This window comes from Gasterosteus aculeatus, chromosome 5 (assembly GCF_964276395.1).
Source record: "Gasterosteus aculeatus chromosome 5, fGasAcu3.hap1.1, whole genome shotgun sequence".
Lineage (NCBI taxonomy): Eukaryota > Metazoa > Chordata > Actinopteri > Perciformes > Gasterosteidae > Gasterosteus > Gasterosteus aculeatus.
In genome coordinates, this window is record NC_135692.1 from 7,638,672 (window position 1) to 7,662,561 (window position 23,890).

The window sequence follows — 23,890 nt, forward strand, 5'->3', positions numbered from 1 at the left end:
CACTTTTAGTGAGTGAGTGATATATGTGTACTTGTGTAAACATTTCATTGTGCAAATTCCAGCGTGGTTCAGTGAAAGTCCTTCATGATGACTGTGGCTTCATAACATTTATTTTGAAATACACATATACAGCAACAAGAATCATCATAAACCAGTTATTGATCAAATGCACAACAACGAGAACAATCACATTTCCACAGACCATACAGCGGCAGACCTAACCCCAAAAACAAAATTAAAAAAAAAAAAGTGGAGAGTTTTACTGCAGAGAACCTCTTGAGATGACTTTGACCTTTGACCCCCGTCCCTCTGGAGATGAGTGGGGTCTTACTAAAAAAGAACTCGGCATGCGGATGACATGCGCACCCTGAAGTACCGTCTGCCCATTTAAAGCAGCATCTTCACAGTTTTTCTTCTATTGCGGCGACGAATGTGAGTGACGTGTTTTTTTGTTGTTTTTTTTTAAGTCTTCCACTGGCCGGTCTTCAAAATGCAGAAAGCGTTGATAAGAGAGGATACACAAAGACCACTTTGTGATAAGGGGAGGCGACAAGCGGACTCTCTTCACTTACATGAGGTGCATGCAAGAAGTTTCTCATATGAATGCGAGTAACAGTAATGAGCCACCAGGGTAATCAAGGATGCTTTTCAGCACATGTAGTTCTGACGGGTCACAAATTGAGGAAAGCAGCTGGTTGTATTCGCTTCATTCAACAAATACAAAAAATTCCAGATTCCTGTGGTTGTGTTGACTCCCTCAGAGTATCTTCTGTGAACTTGACTACTTGGCCGGAGGACAGGAGAGTGGCCTGCACACACGTGTGCTCTTGTCCACACACTTTAGGCCATGTGAGGAAGCAGAGAACTGGGTAAAAGTGACCTGCTGAATCAGGTTCAGACACGCGTCATGGGGGGCAAGACGTCTTTGCTGCACAGGTTGTTGGTTGTTGTTCCCCTCCTATCGACTTGGCCCAATCAACCAGTCATCATCCATCTGAAATATTCATTCAGGTTAAGTACATTAAAATACTACTTTTTTTTGTTTATTTTACAACCAATTAGAGTGAGACTAAGTCGCTTTAGTGAGAGGAAGTACAAACTAAAAGTCGAAATCCAAAAAGCGTTATATTTCACTTCGTTCAACACACTGATGAGCAGTGGCTAATGTTAGCAAACGTGTTCTTTGCTGCATAGAAATACCATGTGAGTAGATTCCCACTCTACTCGATGAGGCGGGATGGTCAGAGGCGGCCATCTTTACGTGCACCGTTGCCATTGTTGCCCCAGCAGCAGGCTAACCGCGACTACAACGAGCTGTTAAGTGTATTGTGCCGTCCTAGCGCCCACGCTAGGAACAGCTCGTTGCTATCAACACATGAGCTACTGTTCTTCACAGTGTAGCATTAAAGCGTGGTCGCAGGATACCAGCTTACTAGCGGGGCAGCTGGCTAATTTACTTAGCTCGCTAATTGCGCCACGATTTAACGTTAACGTGAGACCACTCCCCGTCGCTGACATTAAGTGCCACTTAGCTTGCTAGCTAGCCGGGTTGTTCCCTTACGATTATTCAAAGTTACGTAGTCTCGCTATAGGAATACTTCATAATGGTGGTGAACATTATTCTACCTAGTTTTTATGTGCATATCGCAGTTTAAATACTGTAACCATTAAACAGTCTCTATTCCTTCTTATTAATTTGGCCATGAGTTATATTTTTTAAATGCCAAAAGAAAAAGGTTAATTCCCCCCCGAAGCTTCAGCGCATTTACAATTGAGCAGTAACAAAAAATAAAATAACACTGACAGTAGCAGGCACAATACAAATGTTTCTTCATATCAAATACATGTCATATATCCACAGAATACGATTATAAAACTGTGCCCAACACAAATCAAAGTTTCTACTCTAGTCGTTCCCTTTTTTTAATTTCTTTTTTCTTTTAGATCCAGGTCAAACCTGCGTGGGGTCCAGACTACACAAAGCAAAGACAGCACTGAGGTCTTTATCTTCCTCCCCCCCTCCGGCCTTGACGAAAAACGATGCTACTCTTCTCTTTAACAACCCTGTTGACTGCTGGAGCTCAGCTTCATTGAAAGAAACACCGGGGGACATTTAGAACATGATTTTCTAAAAGGGAAACCAGGTGTTAAATGACGTCAGATTCACCAGAAAACATGAGAAGGACATCCTCAGGTCCACAGGAGACATGAGAGGACATCCTCAGATTCAGAGGGAGAGTTTGGCTCTGCTGGGGTGATTTGAACTCTTAAAGGGACACTTACAAAAGGTAGAAATATCAAATAAAGGGCTCAAATACCAGAGAGAGAGATGAAAACACAGCGGATGTTACTCTGTTCTTCTCTACCAGTAATGCCTCAGGAACAGCTTCAACGGTTAGTGAAGGATAAACAGTGATGGGTAGCTGAGAAAGTCCTGTGGAAAACAAGGAGGAAGGCGACGCAACTCCTCTAAGTGGTCGTTTTGTTTGAGGTGGAGGAAGTGGAGGTGTGTTTTTTCTGAGGGGGGGGGGGGGGGCGCAGGTGCATTCACAAGCCCTGTTTGGCCAGAGAGGCGGACACTTGGTCGGCCAGCGTGGAGAGCTGCGGGGAGTCGGCCATGTTGATGCTGCCAGAGGAGGACATGGTGCTGAGCTGGTGGGGGGAGTCTTCCAGGGACACGATCTCAGCGCCGTGGTCAGTGCGGGCCTTGGCGCTCTCGCGGAAACTCAGCTTGTGGCTCTCAATCTGAAGCGGGGGGGGGGGGGGGTGGGGGTGAGAAGTGCCGACTGGATTATGTCAAAAGTATTATTAACTGTGGCCGGTGTTGAAGAGCGCCATCTGGTGGCCACCGATGTGCTGAATTAAAGATGATAAAACATCCACGACGCCAATTCATCACCTGCAGTTCATCAGAACTTATACTATGACTTTTTGTGACTTTTTCATAACATATACTGTTAGTTTTGTTTGATATGCTGTCTTTTCTAATACTTTTCATAGTATAGCAATACGTGCTATACTATGACCTCTTTTTGAAAATAAATTAAACATTAAAAAATATATAGTTAGATATATTATATATAGATATTATTGTATGACCTTTTTTTACATGACATGCCAATTCTCCAACAAACTATGACTTTTTTTCAACATACCAAACTATAATTTATTTTTACCTTTTTTCCAAATACCACACAATTACTTTTGTCACATTTTTTTCTTTTTCAACTTGCTACAGAACATCCAAGTATTCTCATGATGTTATAATATGCTATACCATACCAGTGGCTGTCAGAGCTTTTATAACTGGGGGCCAATTTAGGGAGCCAGCTACTAAAGTCGCAGATCAATGCCCACCGCACGGTGGTGTCCACCCACCAGTGGATATGCAAAGAACCTTGTTTCGGCTAAAAAAGTTAGAAAAATGAAATGAAAGGAGAAGAAAACCTATTTTTGGCTGCTGTTTAAAGCAGGCTGCTTGTGAGTACTTACTGGAGTCCTCAATCTTTATGAGGGGGTTCGTCAAGATGGGTGTGACAGTCTGTGGTGACTGAGGGGGGGTGACAGCTGGGGAGGGGATGGAGGGGCTGTCTGAGGTGCTCCCCTCTGCTTCCTTCCCCTTCTCCCTCTACAGAGGAGCCCCACCAGAGGAATGACAAGGCATGCAACACAATACATGTGATGGCATCAACAGAAATCAAAAAGGCAACAAAAACAAATGAAGATCTCAAAAATAAGGACGACAAATGAATAAGTGATGATTTAAACTGGCAGCACAGAGAAGATGGAAGCTTGAAAGGTGCCAAACTTATGAGGGGGGGGGACGCATGAGAGATGAAGGGCGTGGCAGCACGTCTTCTGCTCCTAAATATCCAAATGTTTGTGTAAAACCCTTTAAGTATGATATGAAGTTGCATTGTGGGGGGATGAAGTTTGCCAAATTGACTACAAAAGTAAGACTTAGCTCCAGAAAGGCAAATCTTTTTAAATGAAATCTGGTGGGAACTAACAACTTACTACATATATTACTACACTTCCTGTACTTTTATACACTTGAATAAATCTAGTAAAAGAGGATATTCTTCAACCTTTGCGCACCAATATTGAGCATACTGTGTCATCTTCTATTCAAACAGTTTATCCGCTCTGTGTCAACAGATGTATCTTATATTTTATACATATTTTATATTCCTAACCCGCTGCAAGGGCTCATATGACTTTTGTCTTCCATGTATGTGAGGACTAAGAAGTTCATATATATATATATATGTATGTACATAGGCCTAATATTGTTCTGTTATTATACAGAGTATAATCTTCACATCAAATATCTCTGCTCTTCTTTTAAATTCACAATATCATGTTTTTTTTCTCGTGCGGCGAGGTACTGTTGATCTTTATCAAGAGTGAAAGCTCTACCTCTGCACATAAAAAGCTTCAGCTGTGCAAACAGAAGAATATGTTTTCAGAGCATATCCTTCTGGAAGAATGTCAACAACAATAAAATAAGAATGATAGATTCTTAACGTGGAGTTTTTACCCTCCGTTGTCCTCCTCCTGGGACGTGGCCGATGTTGTCAAGAGAGCCGATCTTCGACTGACCTTTGAACTCAATCTTCTCATTTTTTATCTCAATATTTCCACCACCTGATAAAAACAGAATGAAGCACCATTATTATTTATTATAAGTTAAATAGCTGTATACATATATATGTAAAAGTAGAAATACAACTGAGTAAAAATGATTCAGGCCAAATTATACTTGAGAAAAACAATACAAATGTGTTAAACATCTAAAAACAACTTGTTCTCCAGTAACCGATATGTTAATAAAGCTGACCTTGTCCATTGATAAAAAGATGCACCAATGTGTAAACAGCATTTTAAATTCGTAGCTGCGCATCTAGGTTTAATAATTGTATACACACTTTATTCCAGCGGTTCCCAACCTAGGGGTCGGGCTCACCTAAAGGGTCACTGGTTAAATTTGAGGGTCATAAGAAGAGAGCAGAAAACGGAAAGAAATACACAAATGTATGTATGTAAATATATTAATTTATATCTTGGGAGTTGTGAAGTAAATGACTGAAATGAAAAGTTAACAATTAAATATAAATAATGTGGTGAAAATGTAATTCTCCTTCTTTTGGATTCCTCAAAGAAAAAATCACCTGGTTTATGACGGATGTTGGCTTTTGATCCACATTTCGATTGAACGTTGGTCAGATCGATCTTTTTGTGCACAATTTGAACCTGAAAGCAGAAACATCAACTGAGGAATTAGAATTAGTCTTCTACAAAAGCCACCAGAGGGGAAACACAGATCAACGAAACACTCAGGCTGAGTTGCACCAACAAGGATTAATTTAATCTGAGATTAGTTCTAATCAGAGTTAGAATACATAGGTATGCATTGAGTTAATCTCATGTTAGGGTCAAGCGGACCAATGAATCTGTATTGCGTCTAATCAATGACATTCTGAGAGGATTCTTTCTCAGCCCGTCATGGCCGGTGGTCTCATCCCACAAAGCGCTGAGGTCATCTGCGAGCTCCTCACAACAGGCACAGAGTGCACAGAGGCCCTTTGTCCCCGTGCACTTCTTTCACCACACAATCGGTTCTCTTCAGTGCGAGGGGCACTCCTGTTTCTCATTCACAGAGTTTCTGTAATAGAATAAACTTGAGGCGGTTTGCGTAAGTCAAAAACACACACACAGGATTCATGCATGTTTGTTTTAGGGGTAAAACTGTTGTGATCACAGAAGAACCGACAAGTGAGAGTTATCAGCTTACAGAAGAACATGAGCATTACAGTGGAGCTCTGTGAGCATCCAGTTTATGGTGACTAATAGAAATCTAAGATTTATTACGGACAAAGTCTCTCTATGGTATTGGTGGAGTCCAGAGGCTTCACTTTAGTAGAAGTACTAATACTACATTTAAAAATATTCCAAAAGTCCTTCAAGTGTAATGAGGAGAATGTACTTCATGTGTTAAAAGTGTAAAATGTTCTTTGTGACTGTCAATCAATAGATCATTATTAGTAATGCATTTAAGTGAAAGCAGGATTTTACTGTAGTAGTCTATTTGAATCTAAAATGACACGTTCCATCGTGGCTTAATCAGATTTTTTTTCTAATTGATTGCTTGGGTTGTAAATATTTTGAGAATTCAGAGAAATACCGTCATTAGACCTCAAATTTATTCGATTTAATGTCATTTTGAAACAAATAATAGCCTCTTTTGAGAAGCTGAAATAATGAAAAAAACATTTATAATGGACCCTGAAATAAACCAATGATGTGACATTCAAACATGATCGTTTACGGTTCATCAGTGTGAAATGCTCATGCCTTTGTGTTAGTGATAAACCAGTTAAAAGGAGGCGTTAACAGCCGGGACCATCGAGGTCCGGAGGGTTGAACACACACGGCAGGTTTCGTGCCGACATCCTGCTTCTTCGTGAGGAAGCATTCAGGAGCAGCAACATGATGGGGGGAGGGGCACATCCCTTATCTACTCACATTGCCTCCACCGGGTACATGTCTCATATTATCTTTGGAGCCGCAACGGGACTGCACGTTGCTTAAGTCCAGCTTCTTTTCAACAATTTCAACCTGGAAAGTTAATATATAAAAGACGGTTATCCTGCACGAAGCGACAGCAGCGGGGACCCCGAGTGAGGACCAGAGATGGAAAGATGGGGGGCTCCAACCAAAGGGGGCTCTTACTAGAGGGGGGGATCTAAACAAGAGGAGGTGGATCTAACCAGAGGAGAGGTATCTAACCAGGAAGTGGACGTTACCAGAGGAGGGGGCCGTTACCAGAGAAGAGGGATCTAACCATCTAACCAGGAGAGGGACGTTACCAGAGGACAGGGACGTTACCAGAGGAGAGGTATCTAACCAGGAGGGGGACGTTACCAGAGGACAGGGACGTTACCAGAGGAGAGGGATCTAACCATCTAACCAGGAGAGGGACGTTACCAGAGGACAGGGACGTTACCAGAGGAGAGGGATCTAACCAGGAGGGGGACGTTACCAGAGGACAGGGACGTTACCAGAGGAGAGGGATCTAACCATCTAACCAGGAGAGGGACGTTACCAGAGGACAGGGACGTTACCAGAGGAGGGGGGCGTTACCAGAGAACAGGGACGTTACCAGAGGAGGGGGACGTTACCAGAGGACAGGGACGTTACCAGAGGAGAGGGATCTAACCATCTAACCAGGAGAGGGACGTTACCAGAGGACAGGGACGTTACCAGAGGAGGGGGGCGTTACCAGAGAACAGGGACGTTACCAGAGGAGGGGGACGTTACCAGAGGACAGGGACGTTACCAGAGGAGAGGGATCTAACCATCTAACCAGGAGAGGGACGTTACCAGAGGACAGGGACGTTACCAGAGGAGGGGGACGTTACCAGAGAACAGGGACGTTACCAGAGGAGGGGGACGTTACCAGAGGAGAGGGACGTTACCAGAGGAGGGGGACGTTACCAGAGGACAGGGACGTTACCAGAGGAGAGGGCCGTTACCAGAGGACAGGGACGTTACCAGAGGAGAGGGACGTTACCAGAGGAGGGGGACATTACCAGAGGAGAGGGACGTTACCAGAGGAGAGAGACGTTACTAGAGGAGGGGGACGTTACCAGAAGAGGGGGATCTAACCATCTAACCAGGAGGGGGACGTTACCAGAGGACAGGGACGTTACCAGAGGAGAGGGATCTAACCAGGAGGGGGACGTTACCAGAGGACAGGGACGTTACCAGAGGAGAGGGATCTAACCATCTAACCAGGAGAGGGACGTTACCAGAGGACAGGGACGTTACCAGAGGAGGGGGGCGTTACCAGAGAACAGGGACGTTACCAGAGGAGGGGGACGTTACCAGAGGACAGGGACGTTACCAGAGGAGAGGGCCGTTACCAGAGGACAGGGACGTTACCAGAGGAGAGGGACGTTACCAGAGGAGGGGGACGTTACCAGAGGAGAGGGACGTTACCAGAGGAGAGAGACGTTACTAGAGGAGGGGGACGTTACCAGAAGAGGGGGATCTAACCATCTAACCAGGAGGGGGACGTTACCAGAAGAGGGGATGTTACCAGGGGAGATGGATCTAATCATCTAACCAGGGAAGAGGAATGTAACCAGAGGAGGTGGCTCATTGAAGAGGACGGGGAAGGACTCTTGTGAGAGGTATAAGAAGGTGACACTGTATTGACAAAGTCAGCCTTCCACTTCCTAAATTAAATGTGGCAAATTTCCCTTTAAAGATGTCCGTACCCAATAATGTACCAATACTGTTGGTGGACATGTTACAGTTGGTCAAAGAGGACACCGGTTTCTAACTGTGAATATTTCCACAAATTTGTGTCAAAGGCTCAGAAGACAAAAAGAAGTGCATTTATTGATGTTCCTGACCTTTCCTCCGCCGGGCGTGTGCTTTATATTGTCTTTAGATCCACAGCGAGCTTGGACGTTCCCCACGTCCACTTTCTTATCCAGGATTTGGACCTGCAGAAGTGTGAGAATATACAAATACCAGTCTTTAGACAATTAAAATTAAGATAGAGGGGAATCCGCCCAGAAAGAACGCAATCCAATGACAAAAGGGAGATATATTCTTAACTTATTTCATTAAAGCTGCCATCCATAAGTTTGTACAACTTTTGAGCATTAACTAGAAAATATTATGCAGAATATTACGCATCTGGCTCTGTTATTGAACCAGGATTTTCAATAAGCTATTGAGTAAATCTTTAAAAAAAATGTATTTCTCTACTTCAGCACACATTAATTACCATTTAAATAATATAATAACTAAACAATTGTTACAGATGCCAACTTTAACGCGTAAAAGCAGACAGCTTTTGAATAATTGCACCTTGAACTTATTGAGCAGATTGTGACATATTTGTACATATTCCCTTCATAAGTCCGTCTTCATTTTATGTATTTTCAGAAAAGAAAGCAGAAAAGAGAGCACCTTCTTCTTTGCATCTATTTTCTTTTTACCAAAAGTTGGTTTTGATCCTCATAACTGCAGAGAAACTCAAGAGTCTGGTGTTGAGTTCACCCCTCAGTTACTCACATTGCCTCCACCGGGTACATGAGTCACAAAGTCTTTGGAGCCACACTTGGCTTGGACATTACTATAGTCCACCTTCTGGTGAAGGATTTGTACCTGGAAGAAGGAGAAACGGCAGCGTTTAGACGTCTTTGGGCGGAGATGACGGCGCTGAGGGCCGGGGAGAGTGGCTGTGTGATTGGTGTTGCAGCGTGCGACATGCTGGATGGAGGTGACGTGGTGTCAGAGAGGAAGAAAGAGGCGCCAATAGAAACGCAATAAAGGAGTAGAGCGAACACGGCTTCCCGTGGTCACTTCACCAGAACGAGAGAGAGAAGAACAGCAGTTGTGTTTTGGTCGCAGCTCTGGAGACGGATAACTGACAAGTTGGCTAGTTAGCCTGCTAGCCTGCTAGCCTGCTAGCTTATGCTTTGTGTGGTGGAATTAGCAAGACTGCTAGCAAATAATGACAATAACAACCCTGTACTGCTGTGATGTTGCTGCTCTTCCTCTTCTCCTTTTACAAATTATTATTATTGTCTCTTTTTGAAGGTTATTCTTTTGTTTCAGTTTAGTTTATTTAATTTAATTTAATATTTTTTATCTTATTATATTGTATATAATGTGTATATAATGTGTATCTTTTTATTCTATTCTTTCCTGTACATGCTGTGATAACAAAATTTCCCTCTTGAGGGATCAATAAAGTATCTATCTATCTATCTGGTTAGCCAGGTAGCTCAAGAGAGGCTCGCTTCCTGTAACCAGTGCTGTTTGTCTCCTATTGATCTCTCTTCTTTAAGTAACCGAGTCATTGCAATGTGTGCGCTCCTCCTCTCCTCTGTTTCTTTGATTCACCATTTAAACGTCAGGCAAGCTGAGCAGGCTCACGTTTAAATCATTAAATAACACACCACAATTTCTTATAAATTTCAGCAGTAAATAAACAAGTAAACAAGGGACACATGCACACACATACACACAGCCTCATACTCAAATCAGGTTGGACTGTTTTGATCAGACGACACTCAAAACATCAAAAGGCAGAAGCTCTGGAAGCAGGAACCTGATTGGCTCATTAAAACCAAGTGGGCAAAGTCAGCGTATTAAACCTTTTTGGGTTTGTACTGAGAATACTTATGCAGGAATAAATTCCTCGGCCAGTATCAACAGGTCTAATGACCTTTTGAGGAGTCTGTGAACCTGATTTAATGAAGAAGCAACACAACGAGGGACGAGGTCAACACACTTCACCTCCTCCTCTGCTTTGAAAACAAAACAAACCTTACGTCTCACTGCGACGACATCTACTGCTGCACAACAAACTGCTACAACAGTTTGGGTGATAACTCTCACGTTTGGTTTCTTTTCTCCGGCCTAGTTTCAGTCACTGCTCGGGTTTACTGCATATGACCTGATGTTAAAGGGGCCTGCGGGCTGTTATGAACATGAGCATGCACATTCCTTCAGCCTGTTTGACGCTTTGCAGGATTCAAATCATATTTAACTGTGGGGTTTGCTAGAAAAGAAAACGCAGTCAGACCTTTTTTTACCTCTTTTGTTTTCATGCCAAGTGTCTTGTGAAGTTAGTCGGCATCTGAACCGGCTCAGTGAGGCTCAAACTCTCCAATGAGAGACTTCCTGCCTCCAGAACCTCTGACCCCCGGCCACAAGCCATCGGTACCTCCTGCGTGCTGCGAGAGCGGAAAGACTTGGGGTTTTACCTTCCCGCCTCCCGGCTGGTGCTTTATGTTCTCCGTGGAGCCGATCTTGGAACGGACGTGCTTCAGATCCGGCATGGGCGCCGCGGCGGCCAGAGGGGCCGGCGGGCGGCTCTTCAGCGAGCCCGGGGATTTGGGCGAGGAGCGCACCACCGCCACCTTCTTCACCTTGTTGGCCTCGGCCGCAGCTTTGGCGGCGAGCGCTTGGCTAGCTGGAGATTTGGGAGTGCCGGGGCTGCTCTGTCCACTCCCATCTGAAGCAGTCGGAGAGGCCACCAGTCAGAGGTGCGTGGAAACAAAATATTAAATAGCAATAGATAAAGACTAAGATCTCTGGCGGCTAGAAGCTGACCAAGTCTGATCAAAGTCCCGATCACACTGTGGTATTGTGAGCTACGAGAAGCTATAAGTGATCTCTAATAACTATTTTTCCTTTCTTATGGCGTTTTACCTTTTTTATTTTTTGGAGTGGGAGGTTTCTTGGCACTAGCTGCATAACAAAAAATATGACAGATCATAAGGAGTCCTTAGATCTTACTCCTCATAGAAATCAAATCAATAAAAAAATGGAAACGAAAAGGAATCAAACGAAATACGGCGAAGGAAATGTGACGTCTTTGTACCTGGTTGAGCTGCGGTTCTGACCGAAGCCTTGACCCCGGGGGGTTGAGATTTCGCTCCACCAAGACTCTGCAAAACAAAAACAATGCCAAGAAGTTACGAGGGATTTCAGCAGAAAGCTGCTGTTATTCAGGGGCGAGTCGTCACCAATCACAAACATCTGGTTCACAAGTGAATGAGCATCGCACAGCGATCGGCTGGACTCGTTCATGGTCATTCACCACAAGAAGGAATGGAGGTTTCATTGCGTTTGCGTTTCCTTAACCGCTCGATCCACCGCGTTTGACACCCCGATCTCGGCCGGAGCCGTACTTACTTCGGGCTGCCGGGGCACCGGGGCGCCGGCTTTAACAGGGATGGAGCTGGGGCCGCTCCGGGGGGGAGCGTGGGTCTGGTTGCCCCCGGTGACTACGGAAGGTCTTTTAAGGGGGGCGGTTGGTTTGGTGGAAGTTAGAGTCTTTTTCATGGAGGAGGAAAAGAAATGAATGATGAATGAATAAACTAAAGATGTGATGACAGTGAACATAAAACAGAGGAATGATTCAATAAATTAAAAGGGATTTTACTTCCTTAAAGGTTTATTCCGGTTTGTTACAACTTGGGTCTTATTTTCATAGTCGCGGCCGTTAACTCTCGCAACAGTTATTGTCGAGGTTTGAAAGCGCAGCAACACCCCAAAGACAAAGTGATGGGGTGCTATGGTTTGGTTAAGTGGAGGCACAAAAACAAGGTCAAGGTGATAACTGTGGCAACAAAAATAAATGCATTAATGCATTTAGGGTTTGGACACGAGATTGCAGTCGTGGGTTAAAATAAACTGAACATTGAAGATCCGCTTGCTCCCTATAATATTTCATCTTACCCTTTTGTTCATGACGCACATGATTCATGACACAAGTCCCATTGACGATCACATGAAGACGGTATGAGGTAGAGGTAGATTGTAAAGTACTGGTTCCTGGTTCCTAAATAACAATCTCTAGTATCATTTAGACCACAATAAGCATGATGCATTTCTTCTACACAAACAACCCGATGTCTCAAACACGAGCCGTTGAACCTGGAGGTTTATTCACAGTCGTCTGACCGAATGTTTCTTCATCCACTGTCGCCATGTCGATCTGTAGTGCAATAACTGAAAATGCTGCAAAAATATGTCCCAAGTTGTAATATCCCCAAATAATCCCGTAAACAGTAGATATATTTAATAATATCCCTGGTCACGTACCTTATCTGCAGAACCGTTATCCATCTTTGCTTGAGCTACAGGCAGAGAAGAGAAGCAGATTACAGATTTGAAGTATCATACACCTTCTTCTCTCCATCATTTCCAAGTGAAAGACGTTTGCCGCCCAGTCTGTGCCTGAACACATTCACATGGCAGGGAGACAAAAAACAAAATGTGATGCTGGTGATATGCAGCATGCATGGTCACACAAAGTGATCGTGGAAACCAAAAGAAGAACTGCAGTTATTTCCGTGGGCCGCATTAACCAGCAAGGTGAGAGACGGAGATGGAGACTAAAAGTGTCGGGGGGGGAACAGGCTTCTCCTCGGGTCAAAGGTAACATCCAATAGAGAAACAGCCCGGGGAGGTTTGGGGTGGGGGGATAGGGGGTAGGGGGGAGTGGGGGAGTGCAGCGTGACAGATAGAGTGCTCCGTTGTAAAATAAAGAAGTGGGAGGAGTTAACTGAAGAGGACTCTAGTGAATACGACAGCAAGACAGACCTTTGCAAATAGCGACTGGGACCAAAGACTTTCTGGCTTGAGGGTTTTGGGGGGGGGGGTTCTGGAGCTTGGCGGTACCGGTAGTCTGAGCCACGCTCCAGTCTGACTCATTAGAAATGTGGGGCTTTGAATGGCCGGGCCTGTCTAACCACGAGTCACCGCTGCTGTTTTCAGACGTCATTTTGCTCGAGGGACATTCGTTCTGCGAAGTGTCCCCAGCGCTGGGAGGCTCCTCCCATTGGGAGTCAGAGAGCGAGAGGCTTTGGTCGTGTTGTGCTTCCAGAGGGACGTCTCCAGACTTTAAAGCTGCTCGGTCTTCAGAGACCAGAGGCTCCTCCCCCTGAGGGACCCTGGAGCCCTTGTAACCGATGGACGTCAGGTCCTCCAGAGCCTCGCTGCGGACCAGAGACGTCCCGGTGAGGTCGCTCCTCTCGCTCAGGCACTCTGAGGCGTCCAGGCTGATCGCCCGCTGGGAGTCGGCGGGGCTCCCCCCGTCCTCCCGCCTGACCTCCGGCCCGGAGCCCAGGTCTTCGGAGGCCCAGAGGGACTCGCTCATCCTCTTCCCGCACTCCCCCGCCGCCTCGTTTCCTAGGACCGGGGGGCAGGAAGCTCCCACGGAGGCCGGGTTCGACCCGTCGGCCGCAAACATAAACACAGCGCGGGCTGCAGGAGACCCGGGCTTCGCTAATTTGTTTGGAAAGCAGATTAATGACAACATTCACAGCAGCTGTTTTCCATCTCCCCGTCGAAAATAAATAGATAAATAAAAAGGAGTGAAAAGAACTGTACAAATGATGAAATGATTATTTCACGAACCACAGAAAACAGAGCTATAAAGGTGGAGATGCAAGACGTGACCGAAAACATCAGATGGACATGGAGATTAATGCATCACAACCGGGTGACAGACAACCGAAGATGCGTATGAGTGAACACAGAACACTAGAGAACACTCAGATTAGGCATTTTGAACCCAACAATGTTATGAAATATAAAATAAAGTCTGTAATCCATCTGTGAACTGTAAAATAATACAGTGCCCTAGTTAAAACACAACTAAATCTACTACTAGAAATTAAATGATACTTTAAAAGCTCTGCTAATTGTTGGTTATTGGTACTTGTTTTTGAATTATGAATTATTTAATAAGATTAAAATGAACTTAAAGGCTTTTAAATGTAACGGGTTTATAGGACAATGCAGCTTTAAAAGTAAGTTGGGTAACGGCACATAAAAGTCTAGAATTTTTCAGATAACACACAGGATAAAAAAAAGATCTCTGTGCACCTGCAGTCATAAATGTCCTCATATCTCTCTCCTGCAGTAAATATAAATACACTCCGAGTGCGATCAATGAAACATAAAGCCGCCTACCTGTTGAAGCTGCTCCTCCTGTTGCTGCTCCAACACAACGAGACAAAAGGAAAACAGACATTAGCAACGACTTCCTGTCACTCACGACGGATCATAACGACAGATTAATACACAAATCAATGCGAAGCCCTCACACAGCTGTTAAAGCGCATAACTGTTGCAATAAACCACTCAGAACCACGTCAATATGCAGACTGTCGGCTTTCCAGCAGGCCGAGCGCGCTGCTTAAGCGTATCTGCTCGACAGATCACAGGACGCTCTAATCAACCTGCCCTTTTATTCTGAAATAGCCGGGACGCTAATTGATCTTTTACTGTTAAAAAGAAGCATGTGTGTGAGTCTGTTTACGGTCATGTTGCAGTTCTAATAAGAAGCAAACTATAAAAACATGAGAGTTAGCACAAAGAAGAAGAAGCAGAACAGAAAAAACACTATTTTACATTTAAGATGCTGTAGCCTAAGAAAAAGATAATGAGCTCCACTTTCACCAGAGAAGCTTCGGTTGTACAACATAGAAGAATAGTTCTAAATGGATTTTATTCCTTGCAGCGAGTTTAATGAGAAGATCAACACCACTCTGCACGCTCAGCGTGAAGCTACAGCCGGTTAGCTTAGCTTAGCACAAGGGCCGAGAGCAGATAGAAACCGCTACCCCGGCTAAAGCCTTTCAGATAACATGTTATATCTTATAGACTGCAAGTTCTCGTTTCATGGAGAGGTTTTATTTGGCTGCCTGGCAAAATTATACTGCAAATGATCCCCATTAACCACAAATATTCCCACTTTGATATTTGTGCTAACTTCAAAAATGTCACCAGTGTCATTTTCATCACTTAAATAATCACACAACTGCAAAAGTAAATGACAGCACTTGCTGACTCACTTCACAAGATAACGATCTTGTTATTTTATTCATTCAGAATGATCTGTAGTTCTGAGTGCTGTCCCACATGGAGCGGAAGACTGTGTTACCTGTTTATGCTAATTTGAGCTATCAGCTAACCATACATATTGTGGTGTCAATCTTCAAGAAAAAAAAATGGAAATGCACAAGCAGCTGAGATGTCGGAGGCGCTTCGAGATCCTCGTCTCCAGGCGAGAGAAGAAGAAAAAACAAAGACCAGAACCTTGAGGACGCCGAGTCATTTAAGGAAACTGATTCAGCTCTCAGGCCAATGTGACTCTGTTTTTACAGCTTAAACAGGCTCTGAAACGTCACCAAAGTATTTTGCACGTCCCAGAAGCTGTTTAATGGATCAAGGAGCATTTTGAACCCGATGACCTCTGTTTCCACTGCGCTTCGGACCCGCTGTCACTCTCAGTGTTTCGAAGCGTGTTCGACTGAGAAGAGCTAATTCTCTCTTTACGCAATTTGTGCGCAGTGACAACACAAACAGATGTGCTATGAATCTGAGAAAAGCATGTTAGCACATTAGCAAAACAAGACATGCTGCAAAAAAAGAAGAAAATTAACAATCACAGATGAACATTATTTCATGTTTGAATATCTGGAAGAAGACGTTTATTGTGAAAAGTGGAACCGAAGCATGCGTAATGAGGGTTAGCTCGAGCTAATGCAGGAGAGGCGTACCGGGTTTCCCCTCGTCGTCACAGAGGTCAGAAACGGGTGTCACCCCGTTCTCACTGAGCGCCGCTTCAGTCTCTGTGAATTAAAGGTACACTGGAGTTCAAGCTGGAAGTTTATTGTGAAAAAAACTATTTCAACCAGCTTGTATTCAGACAAAGGTTCTTGGAGGGAACCTGAAGAAATGAAATACAGAACAAAGAGGAAGAGAGAATCATTCCTACGAATTAGGTCAATATGGCCCCGACAAATGTACTATAATAATGAGACGAAACGTCTTTACTGCCAGGATCACATTTTTAAGTGTATTCCCAATTCCTTTATTAAGGAATAATTTAATTATTGAACCACGATAAACCAAATTTACTGCTTTAAAGACCCCACGACTACCTCCACACCACAAAAACTACACCTTCCACCTTGCGCGTGAGGTCGTGGGAAGAGGAGCGCCAGGGAGGCCTGTAAGCCGGGGGGGGGGGGGGGGGCTAAACCTCGCACTACCCGTCCCGTACGGGTGATGAGGAAGGGAGGGGGGAGGGTGAGAGGGATTATCAGCTGCACAACCATCCGGACTGTTGTTTGTTTGTTTAACTGTAGAACGGACAAACCAGAGATTTGTTTTAGGATTCATCATCCACGCCTTTGGTTTCTTCTCTTGATGGTTTACGGGAAGGAGACGGGGGCTCGTTCACTGTCAAATGGGTTACAAGTCCTCTGTGAGCCCGTGTAGGGAAATATGACGGCGCTGACTGGAAAGCAGAGTGACTGAAGTTCAACCTGAGGGCCCCGGGGTCGACCCACAAGTCAGCGGGGTCACATGATAACAATCACCAATCAGTGCGAGCGCAGAACGCTAAATACTAGAACATTAATCACATTTTATTGCAATAATAGTAATAATAAAATGTATAGACCACTACTGCCCCCCGGCTGAACCGTTTGTCCAACTGCTCCCCCCCGAAGTCATTGGTCCAATTAGATACGAGCATGTGAACGCTTTCGCTTTTCGCCAACCACCAAACGTAGTTTTTCCTGGTGATGACTCGCTGTAGAATCTTTTCCGCGTTTCCATGTACTGATCAACCTTCACACTAACGATTCTTATGACCCGAATGATATTTCATCGCTATTCGGTCTGAAAATCCACTTGTTCCGCTCCAGTTGTGTTTACTTCCCCCTCTTTCTGCTGAGCTCGCCTCCCTGCTCCTCATCTGCAACCTGTCTTAGGTTGAAGCGCGGTGACATTTGGGCCGTTTAAATAAAACCGAGTGACCTCTGACCTTTCATGACTGCCTCCCCGGGGCTCCTGTGCCCCCCCAGCACCCCGTTCTCCTGGCGGTGCTGGTCGCTGATGGTCATGTTGGCCAAGGAGGAGGTCATGGTGTCTCCGGAGCTGTAGCTGTCGGAGGCGTTGTTCGTGTAGTCCATTGCCGAGCGCGGGTTGGGCTGCAGGAGAGCGGGGGGGTGGGGGTGTGGGGTGAGGGGGGGGGCACAGTTAAGCCCGGGACGTGTCAGGTGACAGCATCAGTCACACAGGATTAAAATACAAGCACGGCGCTCTTGGTTGACTTTTTGTCTCCTGACGTGTAGGACCCCCTCCGTCCCCTCGCCTGTCCCCCTCCGCCCCCCGCCGAAGCACACCGACTGGTGCACCGGTTATTTATACGTCCTGATGTGAGGTTGCCGCTTCGTGTTACAGCCTGACCGGTAAAAATAGTCCCTCCTGCCAACCTGCACGCCGGCTTTGCTGCACAAGTGTGTTTCATGTTCCACCATCATCGTCAAGTGTAATCTTTAAAACATTCAAACTGTGACTCTGATTATCACCACTCAGGCATTGATGTAAAAGTATTTACTGTTGGTTGAGCCGGAGATCAATTTATACTATTAACAAAGGATTGTGATGATGATTTTCATTATGGAATAATTTACTGATTCTTCTATGCATTGATCCAACATTATTACGTTAATAATCCTAATACGACTTTATAAAATAAATATTTAAACTTCATATAAATGTGAAGCTCCAACCATGAAATGTTCCGTAACAATGATGGAGTTAGTTAAATCAAGTATAGTTCCTGCTGTACTTAAATAAACCACCTCCTGTCAGCTGTATGTATGTTTTGTGTACAAAATGCTAAATTTGTAAAAGCTTTCAACTGAAGTGAACCCAAGTACCTCAAATAAAAGTACAACGTAAATGTACTCAATCCCCTTTCAATACTGCTATCGCCGTGTAGTGTACAACAGGAAGTCACCCGCAGTGCTTCAACTGGCGAGATGCATCAAATCTCATAAAAAAGAGGATTTCACGTCAGATTAAACACAAGCCGCTGGTTACATCAGCAGTTTTAGGTTGAAATCTGTTCTCACACACACACACACGCACACGTACACGCACACACACACGTACACGCACACACACACAGCTTACCCCAACTGCTCTTTCCATGTGATCTGATGCAGATTTGTCGGCATCTGATCATTGTTCTGATCTTCTTGTTGATTTATGCTGATAAACAGAACTCGCTTCATCTGTGGTTCGATTAATTATATTATCAATTGTTATTCAGGTACTTTTACGATTTGAAATACTTCTACTGGGAAACATTATGCTTTTTCCTCAACTACTGGATTTATTTTATCGGCTATTGCCAATGATTACTTTAAAGATTGAGATTCTATACAATACTAAATTTGATAGAAAATACAAAACATTTTAAAGATATTGATTGAAGACTATTGATTTTGGACTTTTTTGTCCATTTCAAACATTTATTAATAAACCCCTCATATGGTTTTATTGAAATAACATTAACAAAATAAGAAAAGGCCCAGATATATGAATCCAAATATGTGGTGACAACTTCTTCTTCTCTCTCTTTAATCATCTCGCAGCCTTCAGATTCACCTTGTGGCCGTTAGAGGGGCCGGGCCCCCAGGATGAGAACCACTGTGTATAAAGTAGTTAAAACAACTTCCACACTGATGCATCCGTATCAATACTCTTATGTTATATACATTATAGCATAGTTTTATGACAATACTACGAAGGAGGAGAAAACTGTGGGCCGTCTTATCTCACGATGTTTACACAGCCGCGTTGTCAGTAAACACACAAATGGGAGATCGCATCACGCCCAGTGTTTGACCGATCTACCAACCAGTGCAGATTCATCCACCACTTAATGTAGTGCCCCAACAAAGACTCTATTCCCCCCCTTTCAGGGATTTACAAAGAAATTCACAGATTTAAAGAGTTCACTCACAGAAGCCGCGTCAGCGTCCATCTCTTCTGCGCTCGCGGCCATTTTGGCTCTGGTGTCTTTTGTCATTTTTTGAGCTCCAGCGCGGGAACAAAACGAGCCCATTCTTGATGCAGCCCCCTGAGCCCTGATTGGCTCTGTTGGTTGTTTTGGTCCAAACGCACTGAAATAGTCAGCGGCAGAGATTCAAGAAGCTTTGGAGCTCGACTAACTAACTTTTTATCGGGTCTGTTGACAATAAAAAAACAAAGAGCGACACCAGAGGCATCCTTTAAACGACTGCATCTAAGTAAACAAACAAAACAAGGAGATGTGGCAATAAAGGGTCGAGAGATATCTGCGTGTCCCATAGAAAGACGGATGAATAGTGTACTCTCAGTGCTGCCGGACAGAACGGCCTTTGTGGCTTCACACATGACAGAATCCGAACAACGAGCTCTCCGGCCAGCGGAGACGATGTGAGACAACGAGGAGCCGCCGGCTGCAGAGACACTCGGCGCTGATGAGAGCCGGACCCTCCGGCTGAGGACGCTGCGTCTGCAGGGAGGCCGCGTGTCACTGACACTGAGCACCTCTCAAAGGACCTGCACACACGCCCAGTTTTCACCTGGAGCTGGATCTCTGCGTTTGAACATGTTTGCATACAGATTTTATCCTGAGGATCAATTGTTCTGTGAATATTACTAAATTTGCGACAAACAACCTTTCAGAATCTAAGGTGACCTTTCTCTGGCACGCCTCTCTAGTAAGCTCACTGTCACAGAAGGAACAGAAAAAAACTTGAAATGCTATTGAAATTATTCATCCACCTTAAAAATGTTTTTTTTTTTTTGCGAAATGCTTCATCCGGAGCAATAAAACCGTAAAATAGGTTCATCAATTAGTTAATTTTGAGTTCATTAATAAACAACAATTCAGAATAATTTATTTAATTTCAACTAAGAAAATATGGTAAATATTCTCTGGTTCTACCTTTTAAAATGTAGCCGCTTTTTTCTCATCTGTAAATATTCCTTTAAATATCCCTTTAAAACCGGAAGAAGAAGATTAAAATGGTCACAATAACCAATAACAACCATTAACATAACACAGAGAGAAGATCCTCTGAGAGAATAGGACATTTTACTTTTCTGTCGACTCGCTTTGTCTCCTTTTGCCCCGTCACGTGTCTGAGAGCCGATTGGACCCAACAACAAAACGTCCTCGTCCTCGCTGAGCAGCTCGTAGCTCAGCTGGGAGACGAGGATGCTGCTCACGTGCTCCACTGCTCCTGCATCTCTGACCTACTTTCCCCTCGTCAGCCCTCCGCCTCTCCGCAATGGTGGTGGAGGAGCTGGAGGCCTCAGAGCGTCTCCTCCACACAGCCTCGATGCCCGGTAGTCAAACACCGCCCCCCCCCCTCCTCCAGGATGTGAAACCACACCCCGCCCTCCTTCTACACACATCCGTGTCGGAGAGCGACATCCGTCACTTCATCATCAGAGACCATCTCAGCGGTGTGGAATCCTACGTATGAGGAAGTCCTCTCGTGTTGTCATGGCGATGAGGGTAAAGTCATCTCCATGTTTCAATATGTACACACGGCCCACCCCACACACGCAAACACACACACACACACACACACACACACACATTACTGGTCCGTCATCAGTCACCTCTGGACCGGAGCCCACGGGGGAGCAGGGAGGGGAGGAGGGGAGGAGGGGAGGGCGGGCTCGTTTGATAACGAAGGAGGCGGAGGACCACGAGCAACCTGCATTTTTGTCAAGAACTCGTCTCCATCTCCACAAACATTCACTGGCGATGCGTAGAAGCAGAGCAGTGAAGCGCTGCAGCTAAACGCATGCTAAACCAGGTTAGGTGCACACTATATTTAGAAACTTTCACCTCTTTACTTAGCTCTCAGACGGCCCATTATGACGTGGACCTGAGACCGTTAACCACGCTCTGTTTAAAGCCACCAGACCCCATCGACAGAGACACTCAGCGTTTTTAGTGGTGTGGTGCTCGTTTACTGTTCGGTTTCGTTTACTGGGGATTTTGCAGTCGCCATCTTGGATCGTCGAGCTCTTTTTTTGCATCCAAGAAACAGACGTGACCGTGTTTGGACTGAGGAGGATGTAGAGACGCTGTGGTAGAGGCCTGTCAATCACAGTAGCCCCGCCCTAAATCATCCCCTGCTTTATAGTCTGTTGGACTGTGAATGGACGTTCCTTTACTAAATGAACATCATGCTGTATTAAAACTGACTCACAGATTGAGACCATAAACTCATGTTTACAATGTTTACTGAGGGAATAAATCAACAGCGAAGTGAAGCCATTTTCTCATAGATCTCTATAGGACCAGAGGAGTCGCCCCCTGGTGGGCACCAGAGAGAACGCAGCTTTAAGACAACAAAGCAGTGCTTTACTAGAACCACCGCGTATAAACACGCTTTAAAATGTTTTAACTGTAGATCTTCTTAAAGGCTTCTGTTTTTTGCTGTCTGCCTCAGTTTGTTACCATGAATACGTCTTTGAGCCAAGTTACTCCCTTTGCTCCATAACAACTGGTTCCAAAGACCCACAGATACAGAAGGCTTTTCTGTCCATCCAAACATTGGCAAAATTACCCTGAAATGTCCACACCCTCCTCCCCCCTCCCTCCCCCACCGTCCTCTCCCCATGAGGATGAGAAAAGGTGTGTCAGACACTACAGGTGCACGTCTTTAACCGCTGACATAAACCGTATTGTTCTCATGGAGACGCCTTTCCCTTTGCGCCATAATGTGCCATCGGGTTCCCGTCCGCTAAAGGACAGATGCCGCTCAGTCTGGAGGCGCTGCTGCGCGCTCTCCTCTGTTCATCACATGGAAAATGGGCTTGGCATTCGTGCGCGGTGTCTCTATCCCTAAAGCCCAGACAGCGTCCGCTCTCTGAATAACGCAGGGGAGAATGAGCATCCGTGTGAGATGGAATGCATTGCGGCGCGGTCAGGGTGCGCGCATTGCTTTAACGTAAGATCTACAATTAAACATTTAAGCCCTCAGATGGAAAAGAGGAGAAAGATCCAGAATAACGGGAGCGAGGGAGAAAGAAGAAGAAAAAAAAAAACAGAAAAGCAACACATTCCCAATCAAATCACATCCCACGACACAAAGAAAGCTTCGGACGCAAAACCATGTATTCAAAGAAATAGCATCGCGTTATTGTCCACCCGGAGCCTTTAACAGTGACATCATAGAATATTGTGGAGGATTATTGGTGTGGAGTGCGGGGCAGGAGCCGGACCTGCCCCGGAGGATGGAGACATTTTGGGTTTTTTGCGCGGAATGACGGAGGACAACCGCGGCCGTGTCGGAAGAGGGAGGCGACGGCCGCAACCAGAACGCGTCCTGTGGCGGAGGACCGATGGAGAAAGCGCACATCTCAATAAATCATCACGATAATAAAACGCCAAAACAAGCCGCTGCAGGGGGAAGTGTGCCTGCAAAATGCGTTTCATCCATGTGCATGATATTTCGGTTCGCTCGGAGGCCCAACCTCTCCCACCTCAAGCAGAAAAACATGAAGACACACAAGTGACAAGACGAATGCCGATGGAGAAACACGACGCCGCGGTGCGAGCTCCGTGTTCCCGCGGAGACCTTTTCCGGCGTGGGGACTGGAGCAAAGAAGAGAAATGTGTTAAGGTTGTTTCTGGGTTTGTTTTTCGTACCTGAGTGCAGACAGCGGTGTCTTCAGCAGCAAGCGCTCCGCAGGATCTCACGGACTCTTCTGGTCGCAGTGCGGCGGGCGGCCGGAGGGGGCGCTGCGGACTCCTGATATGTAATATACACGGCAGAATAAAGGAAATGTACTGAATGAGAAATGTCCAAAAACGGAAAATACAATAAATAAGTAAAAACACTGGAAGTTTTTTGCTAACTGAAAATAAACATAAATGACTGACAAGTGTGAAGTGAAACTAATTTTGAGGAAAATATCATCAGGCTTCCATATAATTCAAATGAGTAAAATTTGTCCTGATAATGATCTCTCATTATCAGGACATTTTTAAAACACATAATCAATGTTTAATGGAGGTATTTTCAGAGTAGAGCCTGTCTCTTTTTGTATTTGAATGTTTTTGAGTGTTGATGTTGCCACCCTCTGTGGAGTAAAGAGGTCTAAAGGAGTCCTCTGTTTAAAATGAAAACACATGTGTTTGTGTGTGTGTGTGTGTGTGTGTGTGTGTGAGAGAGAGAGAGAGAGAGAGAGAGGGAGAGAGAGTCGTCCACACTGAACTGAGGCCGCACTAACAGGTCGGTGTGGTCCGCACACAAATGGCCAGTCTGGCACATTAAACAGTGGAGGCCCCCGGGGGACTAAACAGTGCACCCTTGTGTCAGTCTCTGCTCACTGGCCCTTATTGTGGCCTCCCTCTACCACAAAAACAGACACACACACAGCGCCAACTTTTACACCAAGTCGAGAGAAGCCGTTAAGCTTCTGAATGTTGGGAATGTCGAGTCTCTCTCGATGTCTGTAAGTCTGCAGTAAC

At 45.0% G+C, this 23,890-nt stretch overlaps 1 protein-coding gene across 49 annotated transcripts; it reads right to left on the minus strand.

Annotated features, from left to right (window-relative positions):
• Nucleotides 1–94: 94 nt before the first annotated feature.
• LOC120819595 (microtubule-associated protein tau) lies at nucleotides 95–23,503 on the minus strand. 49 transcript variants are annotated; one of them, XM_040177145.2, is made up of 16 exons: nucleotides 19,370–19,567; nucleotides 17,378–17,543; nucleotides 16,104–16,175; nucleotides 14,512–14,535; nucleotides 12,637–12,671; nucleotides 11,725–11,865; nucleotides 11,411–11,477; nucleotides 11,239–11,277; nucleotides 10,791–11,041; nucleotides 9,091–9,183; nucleotides 8,421–8,513; nucleotides 6,526–6,618; nucleotides 5,172–5,253; nucleotides 4,541–4,647; nucleotides 3,493–3,628; nucleotides 95–2,745 (listed from the first exon to the last, which is right to left on the minus strand). In XM_040177145.2, the coding sequence occupies exons 1-16, from the start codon at nucleotides 19,469–19,471 to the stop codon at nucleotides 2,741–2,743; spliced, it is 1,506 nt and encodes a 501-aa protein (XP_040033079.2). In that variant the 5' UTR covers nucleotides 19,472–19,567; the 3' UTR covers nucleotides 95–2,740. The 49 variants fall into 49 exon arrangements, with proteins under 49 accessions (XP_040033079.2, XP_077959070.1, XP_040033085.2 ...); XM_078102944.1 differs by lacking the exons at nucleotides 16,104–16,175; nucleotides 19,370–19,567 and adding an exon at nucleotides 23,066–23,192; XM_040177151.2 differs by lacking the exons at nucleotides 3,493–3,628; nucleotides 19,370–19,567 and adding an exon at nucleotides 20,493–20,633.
• Nucleotides 23,504–23,890: the final 387 nt, after the last annotated feature.